Source organism: Lontra canadensis, unplaced genomic scaffold, assembly GCF_010015895.1.
Source record: "Lontra canadensis isolate GAN:19392208 unplaced genomic scaffold, GSC_riverotter_1.0 scaffold8, whole genome shotgun sequence".
Taxonomy (NCBI): domain Eukaryota; kingdom Metazoa; phylum Chordata; class Mammalia; order Carnivora; family Mustelidae; genus Lontra; species Lontra canadensis.
The window spans coordinates 26,435,776-26,455,179 of NW_022631002.1; the positions used below are offsets into that span (position 1 = coordinate 26,435,776).

General features: G+C 53.8%; 1 protein-coding gene across 1 annotated transcript; it reads left to right on the forward strand.

The window, feature by feature from the left end:
- The first annotated feature begins 1,564 nt into the window (after positions 1 to 1,564).
- PLLP (plasmolipin) lies at positions 1,565 to 19,245 on the forward strand. Its single transcript, XM_032854396.1, has 4 exons — positions 1,565 to 1,764; positions 14,445 to 14,618; positions 16,980 to 17,102; positions 18,584 to 19,245. The coding sequence occupies exons 1-4, from the start codon at positions 1,630 to 1,632 to the stop codon at positions 18,698 to 18,700; spliced, it is 549 nt and encodes a 182-aa protein (XP_032710287.1). The 5' UTR covers positions 1,565 to 1,629; the 3' UTR covers positions 18,701 to 19,245.
- The last annotated feature ends 159 nt before the right edge of the window (positions 19,246 to 19,404 follow it).

Consider the following 19,404-nt stretch of genomic DNA (forward strand, 5'->3'; position numbering starts at 1 on the left):
CAGGAGATGAGGTCACAGGTCAAGGAGTGCCAGAAGCAACCACCAGGAACTGGAAAAGCAAGAAACAGATTCTCCTCTAGAGCCTTCAGAGGAAGACCGGCCCTGCTGACACCTTGATTTTGGCTAACTGAAACTGATTTCAGATTTCAGACCTCTAGAACTATATGGAAATAAATTTCTGGGTCGGTTTTGTTGTTGTTGTTGTTTGTTTGTTTTTGTTTTTTTTTTTAAAGATACCACAGTCAGGTGGCAGCCACAGGAAACTACTAGGACCATCATCTAAATAGCCCTCTGGGAACTGGTCCCTGCCTACCTGCTGAGCCTCCCCCCTTGCTCATGTTACCCCCACCCCACCAATAATCCTCAAACTGTCTGGCTTCCTCCAGCTCCAGGGCCTTTGCACTTACTAAGTTCTTCCCAAGGGCGGCCCTACTGATAATTCAGCTCTCTGCCTAAATGTCACCTCTCTGAGAGGTCTTCTCTGGCCAGTTTATCTAAAAATTGCCTTCTGGCCATCTCCGTCACATCTATTTTATTGTAGTCACAGCATTCGTCACTGACGTTTTTTCTTCCCAGTCTATCACTTGTCATACCCAGTAGAAAGTGGGATCGGAGAAGCCTTGCCTGGCTTGTACCTGCTGTATCCCCAGGGACTAGGATAGGGCCTGACATATAGTAGAGGTTCTGCAAACACTGGTTGATAAATTATCTGTGCAAGCCTTTATGGCCTGAAGGGGGTTTGTGTGTGCTTGTGAGTGTGTGTGTGTGTGTGTGTGTGTGTTTGTTCGCGCGCGCGTTTCAGGGTGCAGGTGGACTAATGAGACCATAACTCCAACATCATCTCCCACCTTGTGAATGCCCCTCATGCATGCCCTTGTCACGTTGTGCCAGGAGCTTCTGTGAAGTGAGGTCCTTTCATATCCCTATATTACAGACGAGGAAGCTGAGGCTCAATGATCTTCTAAGTTACTGCTTAGTATGTTCAGAAGTGGAAACCACGTAAATTGAGTCACCAGCAGCCTCAGTCAACTATAGACCCTCACCTCCTGGGTGCCGGGTCCCATCTCCCAGGACTCCTGCAGAGATGCGGATCACGCTGTAAGGAGAAACTTCAGAGAGGCCCCTAGAGGCATCTAGGAGAGGCATCCAGGCCAGGCCTGGGAGTACTGCACTCCCCCAGCCCCGCTTACCTCCCGCTTGGAAGTCACCTGCTGGCAGGGGGCGGAGCATCGGTGAAAGCCGCACCGACGCTGAGTGAGATTCCCAGGAGGTGGCTTTCTTTGGGAGAGAAAAGTGCGGCTCTCCAGGCTGGCTGTGGCGGAGCCGTCTCACTGACTGCGGCCTCAGTAGCCCCATCTGGAAAGTGGACGCGGCCTCGAACGGCTCGAGGCGGAGCCGGCCGGCGGCGAGCAGAGGGTTAAAGGGGCGGGTCCCGCGGTGGGGGCGGGGCCGGAGCTCGGCCGCACCTGGCTGCTGGAGGCTCCCCGCCCCGACGCCGCGCGTCGCCCCGGGAGCCGCGCCGGGAGCCTCTTCGGGAGTGGGAGCCCCCGGGGAGGAGCGGCTCGGCACCGCGGGGAGGGGCGGCGGCGGCGGCGGCCGGAGAGACGTCGGGAAGCGAGCGGAACCGCCATGGCCGAGTTCCCGTCGAAAGTGAGCACGCGGACCAGCAGCCCCGCGCAGGGCGCCGGTGCCTCCGTCTCCGCGCTGCGCCCGGACCTGGGCTTCGTGCGCTCCAGCCTCGGTGCGCTCATGCTGCTGCAGCTGGTGAGCGCGCGCGGGGCCGCGGGGTCCGGCTCGGGGGCGGCCGGGCCGGGAGGGCTCGGGGCTGCCTCCTTTGCTCCCAGTACTCCCTCACCTTAGGCTCCGACGCGCCGCGACGCCCCTGTCCCCCGGGCGCCTCCAGGACTCACGCCCCCAAGACCACCCTCAGCCCTCTCACTTCGACGCGTCCCCGTTGCCGTCGCCGCGAGCACCCGTGTTCAGAGTGCCCACTCTCGCGCGGCCCATGGTCCCGCGAGGTGGTCACTGGAGGCCAGACAAAGGAGCGCTCCCAGACGCACAGTCACTGCGCCCAATTCGCTCTGTCTCCCAGCCTCTCTGTCCCCCAGCCTCCTTGTCTCAGTCTCTGTCTCTCTCTGCCAGGGCAATGCCCGCAGCCCTCCAGGACACGCGGCCTGAGTGAAGCAAAGTCCACTCCGAGGGGCTCCGCGTGGCCGAGCCCCAGACGCTCCTTTTCTAAGCGAAAGGGCACCTCGGTGCCGGCGCGTACCTTTAGGCGCGGCCCCTGGCCTCTCGCGCGGGGACCGGGCTTTTCTGGCTTCCACTGGTTGCCCCACCGGGTTCCAGCCGGTTTGGCCGGCCCCAGGGGGCCGAGATACCGCGCCTAGCGCGGACGGGAGGGATTTGTGGGAAACCAGAGGCATTTGCAAGGTTCCGAAGCCTCCCAGACCCTGTGCGGATCCCCCCAGAGTCGGACTGATGGGAACACCCCTCTCCCCATACACTGGTTTCAGGCCTGGCGGTTTTCTCTTTATTCCCACGGTACCCTCTGGTGGGTCAGGAAGCCGGGTGGCTGCCCCTGCGGGAGGCTTCCCCAGCAACTGAGGGTCCCGAGGACTAAGGTGGAACTGGAGGTGGGCCAGGATCCATTTTCTTTTAGGACATGTCCGTCGTCCCCATCCTGCCTGATCCTGGTTTGGTTGGAAGGCTGAGAGGCTGGGTAGTCTGACACAATGTGCCCCTTCCCCTCCCCAGCACCTGTCTCCACCTAGGTCAGTGCTAGCTGTGTTTCAGGGTTTCACAGATCTGTCTCTGGCCCCTCAGCCCCCACACCAGCCTCAGACTCTCTGGGAAGGGTTTAAAATGTAGAGTCTTAATCCCCACCCCCTGGAAAAAATGTGGAATTGGAATTTCAGGAAGTGCAGCCCAGAAATCTACATTTGTAATCTTCTCCCAGAGTTGTGTTGGCGATCTCAGGGTGGGTAAGACGTCCCATGGGGCCTGATTTAAATTGGCAGGTTTGTATGCTGCACTCCAGGACCATTGAGAAGGTGGCAGGGAGCGGGCAGGGAGTGGGAAAGGAGCCTCAGGGCTGGGCTGAAGGGGCAGAGGAGAGGCAGATGAATTTGGAGTCCTGGGAGGTTCCTGAAGGAGAGGGAACTTTTGATTTCACTGACCTCGGGCAATGGAAGGGAGAGGGTGTTCAGAGTTGGGGCGGGGAGCTGATGTGGGAGCCAGGGTTTGGGGATGGACTAGTGGAAAGGAAGTTGGGGGGGGGATTGGGTTGGTACAGCTAGAGTTGAAGCCCTTGTTTCTGAGGTGGTCAGAAGCTGAGGGCCTTGAGTGCCATGGGGAGAGATAGGGAGAGAGCTCTGCTGGGCTCTGGGAGTGGGCGGTGGTTTCGTGGAGCCCCAGGCTTAGCTCCTGCTTGATGGGACCTGAACATGGGCTGCTTTCGAATTTGAACAGTGAGAACTGGAGTTGAGAGTAAGAGGGCCCTGCTGTGCCTGCTGGGACCTGGGTAGATCCCTTGGGAAGAGGCTGCCGTTTCTGATTTGGCAGTCCCTGTGGGCCCAGCAGCCCAGTCCTGAATATTCATGTCCCATTGCACAGAAATCAATCCTGGGTCTACACCGGGTGTGCAACTTACAGGGAGGCCTTGCTTAGGTGTCCAGACACTAAGGGACTGGGTGTGAGTGAGGTGGCCTTCCTTTGCCCCCCTCCCCCTGCAGTGCTTTTGGAGCTGGGGTGAGGGGATCAGGGACTCCTATTAGACTTCTGAAGACCTGCACCTTTTAGTGCCTTAACCAACCTATGTGTTGGAGAAGCTGCTTCCTGAGCTGTTTCTCTGGCCACAGACAGTTCCAGTGGACAGTTTCCTGGTTTCCTAGGGGGCTTTACCCCAACAGGCACCACCATCTGCTGAGAAGCAAAAAGCTCCCACCAGTCATGTGTGAACCAGGCTCTGGGTTCCTTGGCAAGGGCTTTATATACTCCATTCTCCCCTTTTTATAGGTGAGGAAGCCGAGACTCAGAGGTCAGTTCTTTGCCCAAGGTCTAAGAGTGATAGAACTGGTATCTAAGCCCTGTGTGGGCTGACTTTTCTGGCCCATGCTCTTAATCACCACACTCAGCTGTACTCCCACAGGGCACAGGGTGTGGTGCTTTTGAGGGTGTGATGGAGTGGTCGTCCCTCCCAACCCCCAAAGGCCCAGCACCTGCTTACTCTTGGTCTGAGGGACCAAGACTCTTGGTCTTCCTCAAAGGGATCAGGGAAGGCTGCATGGAGGAGGCAGTCAATGGGAAGATGAAAGCTAATTCTCCTTTGTTTCTCAAAGGATGTGGTGGGAGGAGGGAGGTGGGGTGGGTAGAGAGCTCCCAGCTTCTTGGGAAGGAAATGTGCTCTTTGTCTGGTGTTGAAATGGGTCCTGAAGAACCAACTTCAGTGTTAATGATTTATCACCCCCCCCAACACCATCTGCTTCCAGAAAGAACATTAGGTGGAATGTGATACTCAGCTACGTACAACAGGAGTTAAAGTCATATATTTCTAAAAGTTCGTGTTGTGTGCGTAGGAGGGGATAGTATTGACTTGAGACCCAAAAGAGATCATTGTACCAGGAATCTATAGCAAGTTTAAGGCTATTGATTCTTTGTCGAGTTTCCTAGCAGCCTAGGCAAAAAGGGAAACATGATGAATTTATGCAGATAAGCATCTAAAAAGCAAGCAGGTAAGTTTGAGCTAGAGACAACTCGTTTGGTCATAGAAATCTGGAGGTTTTGGGGTGCCTGGGTGGCTCAGTGGGTTAAAGCCTCTGTCTTAGGCTCAGGTCATGGTCCCAGCATCCTGGGAGCCCCAAGAGTCTGCTTCCCCTTCTCTCTCTGCCTGCCTCTCTGCCTACTTGTGATCTCTCTCTCTCTGTCAAATAAATAAATAAAATCTTAAAAAAGAAAAAAATCTGGAGGTTTTGATGTTGCAGGGGTGTGGCTAGGGGGTGGAAGGAATCTTGTGGAAGGTGTGGTTAACTGATCCTTACAGCTCTGGGGAGAAGGATTATCTTACCTGGGCTTACTGATGAGCAAAGAGTGAGGAATTTGTATATAAAGTCACACAGGGTACAGTGGCAGTCAGAATTTGCACTCACATCCAAAGCAGGGCTCTAGCTATGCTTCCTGTTATGTTTTTATTTTTTTAATTTTTTTGGTAGGGGGTACCGATTCCTGGGGTGCTTTGGAGGGGAAGGAAGGGAGACCTCCTTCAGGGAGAGAGATTTATCCAGGGCCAGGGCCACTAGGGAAGGCTTCCTGACAGAAGTGGGCTCTGAAGGGTTTAGTTATAAGGAAGGGAGTAGTAAGAAGGAGGTTCCAAACAGATGAACCTTAGAATAGCTTGCCCAAAAGCCTTGCAGTCAGAAGGCATCCCTGAGGTCTCGGGCATAGAAGCCCATATAAATGGGCCAATCAGTGTTTGGCACCTTCTTTCCTTTTTTGCTGGACCTCTTGGAATTGGAGGTGGCCACACCATTTCCGTTTTTGAACAAAATATCAAAAGCTTTACCCACCACTAGATCACAGTGACCCGTGGGTGATGCGGAGTATTGGTGGGAGCACTGGCCTGAAAGCAGAGAGCCTTGGGTTCAGATCCCGGCTGCCCCTTCCTGGCTGTGTGATCTTGCACCTTCCGTAATACCCTAGAGCTTCTGTTTCCTTGTTGGTAAAATAGTGACTATGGAATAGTGAGAAATGTGGAATATGGTGCTGTAAAGGGCTAAGTGCCGTGTGTGTTGGAATGAAGGGCAGTTAGGATTCACAGAGCCGTAGAATCATAGGGTTCTTCATGCTTGCTCCCAGAGGTCCCGCGAGCTTACTTGCTTCCAGGGACAGGGAGCTCAGTCTCTCTCAAGGCTGCCAGCACCATCCTTGTGTATTTGGGAGTATTAGAAGGTTCTTCCTTGCGGTAATCCTGGCTCTGTCCCCAGTCCCAGCAGGCACTTCACCTTCCTCTCCCTGTGGGGGTCAGGGCAAGGCCTGCAAGTCCCCTCTGTCCTCCATCAAGAGGCTGCCCGGAGGAGATTGTGGGGGTTTCCAAGGTGTGAGCAAAGCTCGGTCTTGTTGGAAGTGCAGTGCTGGGGCCTCCCAGGGTGTTCTTTAGCCCTGAGCTATGTGGGTTCAGTCTCCTGGGTACATCATGCCAGGCCCTGCAAGCTTGCTGGTCCACCTCCTGTGCCCAGAGGAAACCAGTGCTTGGTCTTGTTATCTCCACCCACACACCCCACTGGTTGTGGCCTGGAGGGAGTTGAGTGTTTGGAATAAATATGTGAACACATTCTCCTTACAAAATGAAAACCTTTTACAGATAAGGCCAAAGTTATTCTTGGATTGCTTGCCCCTCTCCCCAAGGGGACCCCTGTAGGGAGTTGCCAGTTCTTTTTCCTGTGCATTGTGAAAAATACGGGGATGGTTTTATGCCCTCTCCTTTGTTCGGTAAGTTGGCATTTCTTACACCCAGGCCACCTGAGATGCCTTCTGTTATTGTCCCTCCCTTTTAACCGATTCAGGGCATGTCCTGGTGTCAGCAGGTGTTCATGTAGCCCTTTCTCTACTGATGGGCATGTTTAAAAAAAATTGTATTCCTTGAGAAAATCACACAGGCACACAGCAAAAACAGTCCAACAATACAAAGGGTAATTAATACGAGTGTCATCTCTCTCCTCCTGGACCAGTCCTGGACCAGTCCCCCGAGGTACCCGCCTGCAGGAAGGCAGCATTCTACGCTGAGTCTATGCATTTTTCTGCACGTGACCCCTGTCCTCACTTTTAAAAAAACCATAGATGGGAACACTCTGTGCGTGTGCCCCGCAGTGCTTTTCCCCCTTGACAGCACGTACTGTGCTGGGTGTTTTCTTTCTCTAATCCTTCCTGTTCTGAATTTCTTTAATAGGTAATATATTTACTACGGTTCAGAATAAAACGGGCTGGGAAAGAGCAGGCTGAAAAATCTTTGTCCCTTTCAGTTAGAGTCGCCCCGCCCATGCCCGCCCTGGTTTCCCAGATTCCATTTCAGACTCTTGAGAGAGGCACACACTTGGCAGGAGAGTCCCACCTCTCCCCACTTTACCGAAGGAGTACAGTCTTTCCATGCACATCCTTCTGTGTCTGCTCCTTTTTCATATAGAAAATGTCTTGTGGTCTGCTCTCCGTGCATGGAGTGCGATGGCTGGCTTAGGGCTTTGCAGTGGTCCATTACCTGCTGCCTTGGGACTCGTGGGGCCCATCCCTTTGTGGACAGACACCTGGGGTTCCCACTCCTGCTGTTTTGCACCCTGTTGCAGTGAATGAGCACACACAAGCCACTGAGTGCATCTGTCCAGTACATTTCCAGAAGCAGGACTGCTGGCCATGGGTCTGAGTGTTCGTGATTTTGATAGAGCTTGCCAAACTCCCTCCGGAGGGGTCACCAGCCTGGTCAGTCAGGACCTCCCCAACCCCCCACCTCCATCACTCGGGGTAGTAGTGTTTTCTAGTTCTCTTATGAGTGAGGTTGGCCTTGGAAAAATGTGTTGGAGAGCTGTTTGTGTTTGTCGTCTGTTTGTCCTCTTTCTCCTTCTGTGGAGTCTTAATTCTGTCTTACCAGTTATTAGGACCTCCAGATGATTTGCAAATGTTTTTTTCCTAGTGTTGTTTTTTACTTTGCTCGTGGTGTTTTTTTATGCCACACGGACTTCTGTTTCTTTTTTAAATTTTTATTTATTTTTCTTTAAAAGATTTTATTTATTTGTCAGAGAGAGTGCGCACAGGTAGACAGAGTGGCAGGCAGAGGCAGAGGGAGAAACAGGCTCCCTGCTGAGCAAGGAACCTGATGTGGGACTCGATCCCAGGATGCTGGGATCATGATCTGAGCCGAAGGCAGCCGCTTAACCAACTGAGCCACCCAGGGGTCCCTCTTTATTTTTTTTTTTAAAGATTTTATTCATTTATTTGACAGAGAGAGAGGTCACAAATAGGCAGAGAGGCAGGCAGAGAGAGAGGGGGAAGCAGGCTCCCCACTGAGCAGAGAGGCCGATGCGGGGCTTGATCCCAGGATCCTGGGATCATGATCTGAGCCAAAGACAGAGGCTTAACCCACTGAGCCACCCAGGTGCCACTGTTGTTGTTTTTTTTTTTTTTTTTTAATTTCTCATCAGCATTTTATTTATTTTTAAAGATTTTTTAAAATTTATTTTGTCAGAGAGAGAGAGCACAAACAGGGAGAAGCCGGCTCCCCGCTGAGCAGAGAGGCCTATGCGGGACTTGTTCCTAGGACCCTAGGGTCATGACCTGAACCCAAGCAGATGCTTAACCGACTGAGCCACCCTGGTGCCCCTTATTTATTTTTTAATAGAAACATAGTTGACACATACTGTTATAGTAAATTATGACACATGTGTACAGTGGCATATCTTGCAGTTCGTGAAAAGATAACGTCTTACCCCTCAGAGAAAATAGGAGGGCAGCTCTCTGTAATGACGGACAGTCTCCAGGCTGTATAGCTAAGTGGAAAAGGCAAGGTGCAAAACTGTGTATGTAGAATACTATTGTGTGTATGGGAGGAAGAGAGAATATATAGAGATGCACCTATTTAAAGAGGGTGTGCAGGCGTGCATGCATGTACAGTTCCTGGAGAGATACCTAAGAGACCCTCTTTTTTGCCCCTGGGGAAGAAACTGAGTATCAGGGGAGGAGGGAGACGTGCTAAAAATACCATTTTGTTATATGCCATGTCATACAGATTACGTATTTCAAAAATAAATGAAATACCTTCTTTAAAAGTCTTCCAAATACATGAAAATACAGAGTAAAAATATAGTACAGGTAGTTTGTGCTTGTGACAGAACTATGAACTACAGAGGCGGCCCTTGTGGGCCCCTTAGGCCCTGACTGGGGAAGATACTCTCCCATGAACACACAGCAGCAAGCATGGCCTTGAATTCAATGTTATGGGCCAGGTGCCCTCAGGTGGTTGCTTAACCAGGTGTACATAGAAAGAGGCTGCGGGGTGCCTGGGTGGCTCAGTGGGTTAAAGCCTCTGCCTTCCGCTCAGGTTGTGATCCCAGAGTCCTGGGATCGAGCCCCTCATCGGGCTCTCTGCTCAGCGGGGAGCCTGCTTCCTCCTCTCTCTCTCTGCCTGCTTGTGATCTCTGTCAAATAAATAAATAAAATCTTAAAAAAAAAAAAAAAGAGGTTGCAAAGCTATCCACGGATGGTGGGTGGACCCTATTTCGTACATGTGCCAGGGTCAGGTGTTGGTCGCTCCTTGACAGCTGGTGATTGGTTGATGCTGGAACTCAGTGAGGACCAAGCCCCAATTTCCTGCTCATTGACGGTCTCAGGGAGCCACAGGGGTGCTGCCCTGGTCCCCATGGCCCCTGGGAACCTGCATAGTGGGCAGAGAGGGGTGAGCTGGTTTTCTTGGCAGCCCAGTGAGCCTGGCCCTTTGCTGTTGGTCTGGGTTGGCCTGTCCTGCTTGCCCAGGTGGGAGAGGCCAAATGACAGCTTGGAGTGAAAGGAAGGCTGAAAAGAGTGAAACCTGTGGCCCCGGGTGGTGGAGCTGGGAGGCGGCCCCCAGGACTCCCGAGTGCTGGGGTGTACAGTGCAGGGATTCCAGGGAGCCGTCTCCTTGCCCCTCCCCACCCCAGCCCACCACCTCTGCACAGGGAGGGGCCGGTGTGTGGGTGTGTTGTGGCCAGTCCAGGCGCCCCGGAGCCTCTGTCCCCTGCGCCTTTGTCTCTTGTGACACAATGGGTGGCTTTTGTCCCCATAAAGTCCCTTTCACTGTGGGAAGAAGGGTCAGGGCAGGGGTGGAGGCTGGGTCTGGCCAGGCCAAGTTCAGCGTGTCCTCAGCTGCCCAGATGTGTGCCTGTGAGGGGGAATCCCAGAAGGGCTCATGTTGCCCCCGGCTCCCAGTTTCCTGGATAGTGTAGTGGAGAGAAGGGAGTTCTGGCAGCTTTTGGGTGGGGCCCCATCCTCACATTATCTCCAAAACCTTTGGGTTCATTGCCAACATTTAAAAAGCTGAAGATTTCACATAGGAATTCAGATTTCTAGTGTCTCTTGGAAAATTGGAAGTCTTGGCTGCCCCAGGCTGCATTCCCCTGACACCAGTAGGCTGCTCTCCGCTCCGTACTTCCCGCCTGGACAGCCTTGGCCATTTCTGTGACCTGCCTGCCTTGGCTGAGTTTGAGTCCCCAGTGTCAGCATCCAGGCTCAGAGGTGCTGCCACTCTTTGAGGCACCCCACTCTGAGAGGTAAGCCCCTCTCGACTCCCTCCCGGAGATCCCAACGGCCCTCATACCACACCCGACCACTACAGCTGTTGACATTTTCCTTCACAGTATTTTACCTGCAATGACACCCCTGTGAGGTGACCGGGATGGGTGTACCTGCCTAGTCCTCTCACATGTCAGATAAAGAAACATCAGAAAGTTTGGGTAACTTTCCCAAGGTCAAACAGCAAATCCACAAGGGTCTGACCCAGCCCAGGAAGTGGAGAGGGATTAGAAGAGTGACCATCTTTGGGTGGGAGAAGACTTAGCTTAGTGCTGGGGGTGGTGGGGTCCCTCCAGTACCAGGGGGAGAGGGCTTTGGGCCCCGCTGCGGGAGGTGTGTAGTTGGAGGAGTGTCAGGCCCAGGCTGAAGGGAGCCTTGGAGAGCACTAAGTGGAACCTCCCTGCTCCCATTGTCTGAGGGACATACTGAGGTCTGAGGATGAAGGGTTCTCCCCAGAACCCCTCAGCCTGTGAGGAACAGAAGGAGTGTGCTTCCAGGAGGCATTCTAGGGCCGGGCAGGGCTCCCTTTCTGGGGCCTGCCCTTCAGATAAGCCTGGCTGCCTTATCTGAAAGATGGGTGGGGCCCACACTGGCATGGGGCCCTGAGCTGCCAGGCACCATGCCTGGTGTTTAAGTTCAGATGCGTCCTTTATCTCAGTGAGGCCTCACACCTCTGGAAACTGCACACACAGTTACTTCTACTTCAGGAATATGGGCAGAGAATGGATTGGAAAACCCATAGTCCAGCCTCTCAGGTTGATAATGACAGTGGAACGTGTTGATCTAAGTCCCTTACATTTACTACTTTCTTTAATCTCAGAACTACCCCCTGAGGTAGGTACATTTGGAGGATGAGGACACTAAGGCACAGAGAGGTCCAGCAACTTGCCCCGGGTCACATAGCTGGTAAGTTGGCAGGGCCAGAGCCTGAACCCAGGGAGGTAGTAGGCCAGCCCTCCATCAGAACTGATGTCAGTATCACAGTTAAGTCAGATGGTGACTTCCGTCAGCTGTCAAAGAGTAGCTAAGAAAGATGTGTTGGTTTCCTGGGGCTGCCATCACAAAAATACCATAAACTGGGCTGCTTCAGACAATAGAAATCTGTTGTCTCACAGTCCTGGAGGCTAGAATTTCAAAATCGAGATATTAACATAGTTGGTTCCTTCTGGAGGCTCTGAAAGAGAATCTGGTCCGTGCCTCTCTCCTGGCCAATCCTTGCTATTCCCGCTGCTCACAAGTCACCTTCCCAGTGAGATCTTTCTTGGCCTCTTATCTGAAATTGCAAATGACCCTACTGCCCATTCCTTCTCAGCTGCAGTTTTCCCATAGCACTTAGCCCTTGCCCTGTGGCTTGCTTGCCCACATTCATCGATGCACTGGGCTTTTATCTGGGTCCCCTCCATAGAGTGGGAGCTCTGGGAGAGCAGGTGTTTTGTCTCTTTGGCTCACACAGTAGTAGGTGTTCGATAGATACTTGTTGAATGAATGGTCCCAGAGAGGGGCACCTGAGCTGCAAGGCGACTATCCTGGACAGAGGGGCCTGGATCACACCCTGGAGACAGGTGGCCCTCCTTTGCTCTCTACCCTCGGCTACCTACTCCTGTCCCCTTCCCTCTGAAAAGTGGGATTTACTCTTGTCCAGTAGACCACAGGACAAGTCCTCCGGCCCCTTCTTCCAGCTACAGGAGGGGTCTTTGGCCAGAGGGGGGATGAGGCCGTCAGGCTAGCAGAGGGGTTGGCAAATGTGGGGCCTCCCTGTCCTGAGTGGGGTCTCCCTGGGGCCCTGGGCTGGGGTGCGCCATTCAGATTCCTGGGGCCGGGGGAGAGTGGACAGGAAAAACCAGTCTCTCTGGTTCCAAGGGAAGAGTGGACCTTTCCTTGTTTGAGGGCAGAAACCAAGGCGGCTCCCAGGGCACAGGGCCAGGTTGGCAAAGCCAGGAGGAACCCCAGAAATTCCCGCTGCTTATCCGGTGGCTTTATCTCTCAGAGGCTGTGCTTGCTGATCTGGAAACCAGGGCTGGGCTGGAGGGCAGGGCAGAGCCAAGGGACAGCTCAGGTGTCCTCATCTTTCATGTGTTACTAACTCACTCTCAGTAGCCTGGGTTCTAGAGAAGGTCAGAGCTGGGTTCAAATCCTACCCTGCCCTACCCCCAACTCTGGGGGGACCTATGGGCAGCTGCAGATATTTCCCTCTGAGTTTCTGTTTGAAAAATGGGGGAAATATATAGTACACACCAGTGAGGGGGTCATAGGGAAACCGTGAACCAAACAGGGAGTGGCTTACCTGAGGCCCGGCATGGACCCGGAGGGCGTTTAGTGGCGTTCAAGGAGTAATCGTACCAGTAAGTGGTAGGTACATGTTAGGCTGAAGCCAAATTGGTCTTCTCTTGATTTTCAGTTCAGTGCATTTTCTGACTTCCTTTTCTGGTGGTTGAAGCAGTAGCACATTGGCCTGGGGGCCCATCAGGACCCCGTTTGACGTGGAAGGATGATTGTCCCTGACGAGTCTGGTTCTTAGCTGGGAGGGTCCTGCAACAAGCTGTGTTGGTGGGGGAGGGGTTCTCCTTCAGAGCAGTGGCCTCACCCAGCTCTGGGGGCTCTTGGCCGCCCTCATATGTCGTTCTCAGGCAGGGTGCCTGAGGATGGGTGGTAAACCTGGGGGTGCTGTGCTGAGACACCCCAGCTCTGGGTCCTCGCTGGTAACAGCTCTGTTGCTTACTTGCGTGCCTGCAGGCAAGGCCCTGCCGCCTTCCTCCCCCCTAAATTGGGCCATCCAGGCCGCTGCCAGCCCATCTCTGGTGGGTGGAGAGGGGCAAGGCCAGGAGCATATCACCGATTCACCCCTGCTTCCTGTGCTGGGCAGGTTTCTGACCCCCATTTCATGGATAAGGAAACGGAGGCTCGTTAGTTCTGCACACGCATCTACTGACCAGATACCTCTGGGCCCTGGAGATACAGCAGTGACCAAACTCGGACTCCTCACGGTACCTGCATTCTGGTGGGGAGACTGGAATTGTTCCCCGGGAGCTGCACAGAGAGGGAAAGGAGCTTGCCCAGGGTCCAACAGCATGGGCAGGATTAAAGCCCAGCTGTTGGCTTTCAGGCTCCAGGGCTCCACCTCCCACTGGGAGGAAAAGTCAACCACACCCCTCCCCGGCCTCTTAGGCAGGAGGGGCAGGACGAGGAGAAAGGAGCATTGTCCTACAGATTTTTGGACTCAGCTAAGGTCATTCCTGTCCTGACCCCTCACATGTAGGGGAATGGGTACGCAACATGCCTTCAGTCCTTGGCGGGGCGCTGGGGTGGGAGCGCGCAGCAGGTTCCCAGTGCTGGCTGTGCTCGCTGGTGAGCACCAGCTCTCTGGGGGCTGGTATAGGAGCTTTTGGCCAAGGGGCCTTTTTGTTTCCAGAACCAGCAGCCAGAGATGGATTTGGCTCTTGAGCCATTTCTCTCTGATCTGTCTGATGGTTAGCTCATTCTCCAGCTGTGGCAGGGTCCCCGTGAGCCTTGCTGCCACAATGCCTGGATGCCATCCAAGAGAGAAGAGGGACAGTTGTCTTGGTGCATCTTTGTCAGCAAGGGAGCCTTTCTCCAGAGCTCCCCATTAGACCCTCCCTGCCTCCGCGCTAGCGCTGAATCATGCCTAGCTCCAGAGATTGCAGAGCGTGCCCTTGTGGAGAAGGGAGGATGCCTCAGCCTCGGGGATCTCGGGCAGCAAGGAAGGGGGTGAAAGCTGTGGAGGAGGCCAGGATGGCTCCATGGGAGGTGTGCTGACTGTCTGGATGCAGCTGTGAGATGGTCATTGTCCTGCCCTCAAGGAACTCAAAAGTCAGGGGAAGGAAACAGAGTCTGGTCCTGGGTGGTGGGTGCCTGGGGGGCCAGGAGGGCACAAAAGAAGTGTTCTAGAAGCCAGACTGGAGGACCAGGGGGAAAGTGTCCTATGGTGTGCAACGTTTCAACTGAGATCTGAAAGGAGGAGTTACCAGGCAAGGGTAACTCCCTTACCTGGTATGCAGTAGGAGCCACATAAATGTTTCTTTGACTAAATGAGAAATGTGTCCTGCAGAGTGAGCCCCGTGGCCTCTGGCCGGAGTGTTAGGGGCTCTTGGGGGACTCTTGGCCCTGTCTCGTCCCTCCAGGTGCTGGGGCTGCTGGTATGGGCCCTGATTGCCGACACCCCATACCACTTGTACCCGGCCTACGGCTGGGTCATGTTCGTGGCTGTCTTCCTCTGGCTGGTGACAATCGTCTTCTTCATCCTCTACCTGTTTCAGCTGCACATGAAAATGTACATGGTGCCCTGGCCGCTGGTGGTGAGTCCGGGTGGGAGCATGGCGTTGTGGGGGGATGCCTCAAGGCTGACCCCTCTGCCTCTGGGAGGAGCTGTGACAGAGGCACCTTCCCTGTCTGAGATGTGGCTGGTGGGGGTTGGCCCTCCGCCAGCTGTAGAGCTGAGTGGGGGAGGGAGGATCCATGGCCACAAATTCAGGAGGACATAGACTTGGCTTTCTTCAGAGAAGGGAGAAGTGAGGCGCGCGCTCTCTCTCTCTCTCTTTTTTTAAAGATATTATTTGTTTATTTGAGAGAGAGAGAACACAAGCTGGAGGAGCCCCAGGCAGAGGGAGAGGGACAGGGTGAAGCAGACTCCCCGCTGAGCAGGCAGCCGGACATGGGGCTCGATCCCAGGACTCTGGGATCATGATCGGAGCCAAAGGCAGACGCTTAACCACTGAGCCACCCAGGTGTCCCTGTGAGGGCTCTCGAATGGAGAGCCCCCTGCATTTGGAATCTTGAAAGTGTTTTTCTGTTTTATGGGGGCAGTTGGGATTTGAACCTGTGTTTCAGGAGGTCTGTCAAGACTCTCCCAGCCCTCAGCCAGACTATCAGGAATTACCCAGAATAAGGCCCCAACAGCTTGGGAGAGGGTGGCCTCCCCGCTTTGTCCAGGTCAGTCTTCTCGGGACACAGAGCTGAGAGTGGCCATAGGAAGTTCCCCGGCCAGACACAGAAAGCTTGCTGGGCTTTTTTCTCTGACCTGGAAAACCCCTGCAGCTGGGGTCTGAGGCTTTCAGTGAGCGGAGAGGCAAAGAGAGGCACATGATTGTAAGACAAGCAAGGCTGGGACTAGGCGGCATTGTGTGGAATTCAATGACTGTTTAAACTGAGGAAACGTGAGTCATCCTCAAGACAGAACGGGTTTGTTAGATCTTGACATCACTGGCAGGAGCCAGGCAGTGTTTGTGGTGGCCGCTGGGCTTGTAGGGAAGATCCTGGGCTGAGGAGGGGACGGCCGGACTTCCTGGCGAGGGTCCAGTCCCGGTCATGGCCACGTCCTAGGAGCCTTGAAGAAAGAAATCTCCCAAGATGGCGGGGACCTCAGTGTCTCTGAGCACAGACCTGGGGCTCCGGCCACAGCTCTTGTTGGAAAGAGGCTCCTTTCCTCGGCCAAGATAGCAGAACAGTGTCTCTTTGGCTGCTGGGCCTATTGGCAGATAAGGCTTGGCTGCATCTGGAGACGACTGGATTGGGATTGTCAAATTGGCATTTTCTGGGATGGGGACTGCAAGCTCCCTACCGGACCTGGGCAAGGTGAGTGAGTGATGTAGGTTGAGGAGGGGTTCTGGAGAACCTGTACCCGTCCGTCTGTAGGGAGCCACCTCCTACTGTCAGTGGGAGTGCAGGCCCCTTGGTACCAAATCTTGATATTTTAAGATTGAAAGTTTTATATGAGCTCTTTGGGTTTTCATATGAAATCTCATTTTCGGGGCACCTGGGTGGCTCAGTCGGTTAAGCATCTCCCTTCAGCTCAGGTAATGATCTTGGGGTTCTGGGATCGAGCCCCACGTCGGGCTCCTTGCTTCTCCCTCTCTTCCCTGCTCATGCGCTCTCTCACTATCTTTCTCTCTCTCTCAGATAAATGAAATCTTTAAAAAAAAAAAGCTTTAAAAAAAATCTCATTTTAGAATGTTGATAATTTTTTTTTTTTTAAATCTATAGGTTGAACCAAATGTGCCTGAGGGCCACCAGTTTGCAGTCTCTGCTAAGACTGTTTATGGGCTCCAGGGGCCAAGTGTTGGGGAAATGGGACTCGGGCCTGAATGTCAGCCGAGCGTCCCTTCTGCCAGTCAGCCCCAGAATCCAGCTGGGTCCTCACCCTGGCATTTGACATGGCGGCCTTGAGTCTAGGATGTGGCCAAAAGGCAGACAGAGATTCCCCCGTGGTGGGGCAGAGAGGGATGGGAGGTCTTCCCAGGGCCAGCCTCAGGACCAGGGTCCACAGTGCCATGAATGGGGGCCAAGCTTGCATGGAAGAACGTGGCCCTGGAATTCTTCAGCTGGTGCTCTCAGAGATGGCCTTCGTTTGGTCTCCTGCCATTGGGAATGGAGTTTTGCCTTGTGAGGCTGTCACTGCCCCTCCCCTGACCAGATCACTTTAGGCCTTCCCATCATTTCCCCTCCCCTCTCAGCCTTATGTGTGTTTATGCTCCCTGCGTGGATGTCCTATGGGTTGACCCCATGTGGACTGCCATCCTGAGGAGTATAGTGGGAAAGACCCATATATCTGTCCCCATCCTTGAGCCCCCAGCCCCTGTTCTGGATATTAAAGGGGTGTGCCGGGGCAACTGAAAGAGTTTGCCATCTTTAGCTTGTTCTCCCCTCCCCCCACCCCCTAGTTAATGATATTCAACGTGGGCGCCACTGTTCTCTACATCACGGCCTTCATCACCTGCTCTGCCGCTGTGGAGCTGACGTCCCTGAAGGGCACCCGGCCTTATAACCAGCGTGCGGCCGCCTCTGTGAGTATGGGTCCCTGGGGGTGCCCTTGGCAGTGATGGGGGAGGGGCGGGTCAAACCAAGTCTGTGCCTCTGGGCTCCCACCACCCCCTGGTTTGAGGCCAGCATCTGCCGCCTCCAAGGGACCTCCTTCTCAGGAGGGGCTCAGGGACGTGCAGGTTTGTCCTCCACAGTTAGAAGTAAACCTCAAGGAACTGCAACACTTGAAAATACTTTCAGTGGTAAATGGGAGTTTTGGGTTCACTGTTGAACTTTTCTGGCACACAGGTGCTTCATACCGATTTACAGTCTGTGTGCCCCCTTGGAGAATCTGTTAAAAACTGCCCACCCATCTTAAAAGGCGCACACAATACCTTTTGGGTTAAACCATTTGGGGGGATTTACAGCTCTCTCAGGAAGCCCCGACTTGGGCTTCATATCAAGCAGCCAGTGGCATACCAGCAACCCTGTCCACACCTGTCACGCTTCAGTCCACGGGGCCCTGTGCAGACATTACCTCACAGGACCCCTTGACTTCCACAGTGAGGGACTACCAGTTCCTCTGGACAGACAAGGAAACAGGCTCAGTGAGATGAACACGCCAAGGTGCAGTCCAGGGTTGGGCAGGAGCAAGACCAGTACATGGGTTTCCTTAGCTTCAGAATGTGGCTGCGGGGGCCAGTGTAGTCCACCTATGAACTGATTCCAGAGAATTCCTTGGATACTTTTTTTTTTTTTAAGATTTTACTTATTTATTTGACAGAGAGGCAGGGGGAGCAGCAGGCAGAAGGAGAGGGAGAAGCAGGCTCTCTGCTGAGCAGGGAGCCCGATGCAGGGCTCAATCCCAGGACTCTGGGATCATGACCCGAGCTGAAGACAGAGGCTTAACCCACTAAGCCACTTAGGTACCCCTCTTGGGTACTTTCTGAACATTGTCTTTTTTTTTTTTTTAATATTTTATTTATTTATTTGACAGAGATCACAAGTAGACAGAGAGGCAGGTGGGGGGATGGGTGGGAAGCAGGCTCCCTGCTGAGCAGAGAGCCCGATGTGGGGCTCGATCCCAGGACCCTGGGATCATGACCTGAGCTGAAGACAGAGGTTTTAACCCACTGAGCCACCCAGGCGCCCTGAACATTGTCTTTTTAAAACTAAATTCCTGATGTGTGTCTGAAGGAGCTCCTACCCCTCGGTCACTCTCAGCACACTGTCCAGTTGCCCGTGTCACAGTCTGACCTACCTTGCTGCATGGTTAGCCATGGTTTCCCCCACAAGAATGTAATGTCAGCACCCCTACAAACACTTGGGAAGTGAGTGTGTGGCTAATTGGAGTTGGGGTGGCTGCCAGTGCAGCTTGTTCTAGTTAAGTGGGGAGCACTACTTCAGGTTTTACTGTATATGCCCTTCTGAGGCTGTCTGGTGCTCGTATCTGTCCACCTTGACCCCCTCCCCCCATTGCCATGCTGCACACCAACTCAGCTTTGGTGTCTTCTTCCTCTTCCAGTTCTTTTCGTGTTTAGTGATGATTGCCTACGGAGTGAGCGCTTTCTTCAGCTTCCAGGCCTGGCGGGGAGTGGGCAGCAATGCGGCCACCAGTCAGATGGCTGGGAGCTACGCCTAGACCACGAGTGCCATGGTCCCCTTGGGGCCTTTGGCTGCAGCTGGGTCCCAGCGTGGGGCGGCCCGCAAGCCCGAAGCCTGAGCCCTCTGTGGAGTCGGCCTAGAAGGGACTACGCTTGCTCTGCTCTGCTCGTCAGACTCCTAAGGAATCAGGATCATTACTCTGGTTTGGCCCAAGTCAGCATGCACAGGGGCTGGAAGGAGGCCAGTGGCTGGGACCGCCTGCCCATCCTCCGTATGTAGTGGAAGGCGACGGGGGATACAGGCCTCTCAGTGTCTCTGCTTTGTCTTTAGAAGACCTCAGTGTCCCAGGCTGGGGCCCAGGCCTCTCAGCAACACTAAGTACACTAACAAGGACTCCAGACCTGCAGTCCCTGACCTTCTGTAGAATAAGCCTAACAAGCCATGTGTATTTATCTTAGTCTTTGTTCTGGGACCACAGAGCAAGTTTTTGAAACTGGTCTGGGTCCTTAAAACACAGGGGTTTTTTTATTACTGTTTTGGGGGGTTTTTTGTAAATAAGGCTTGAACTCACAACCCTGAGATTGAGACCTGAGCTAAGATCAAGAGATGGCTACTTAACCGAGTGAGCCACCCAGGTGTTCCCCCCGCCCCGACCCGGCCCATAAAACACAATTCTGACCCTCCCCCAAACCAAAGGCTGCTTTGAGGGAGACCTTTGCAGAAAGAGGGGTATGATTTCTG

What these genes read in the sequence shown, in the direction of transcription:
- PLLP (XM_032854396.1), top strand. Translation starts at nt 1,630, where the DNA reads ATGGCCGAGTTCCCGTCGAAAGTGAGCACGCGGACCAGCAGCCCCGCG. An exon ending in TGGTGCCCTGGCCGCTGGTG is followed by an intron (nt 14,619 to 16,979) that starts GTGAGTCCGGGT and finishes CCCACCCCCTAG; the next exon opens with TTAATGATATTCAACGTGGG. An exon ending in ACCAGCGTGCGGCCGCCTCT is followed by an intron (nt 17,103 to 18,583) that starts GTGAGTATGGGT and finishes TTCCTCTTCCAG; the next exon opens with TTCTTTTCGTGTTTAGTGAT.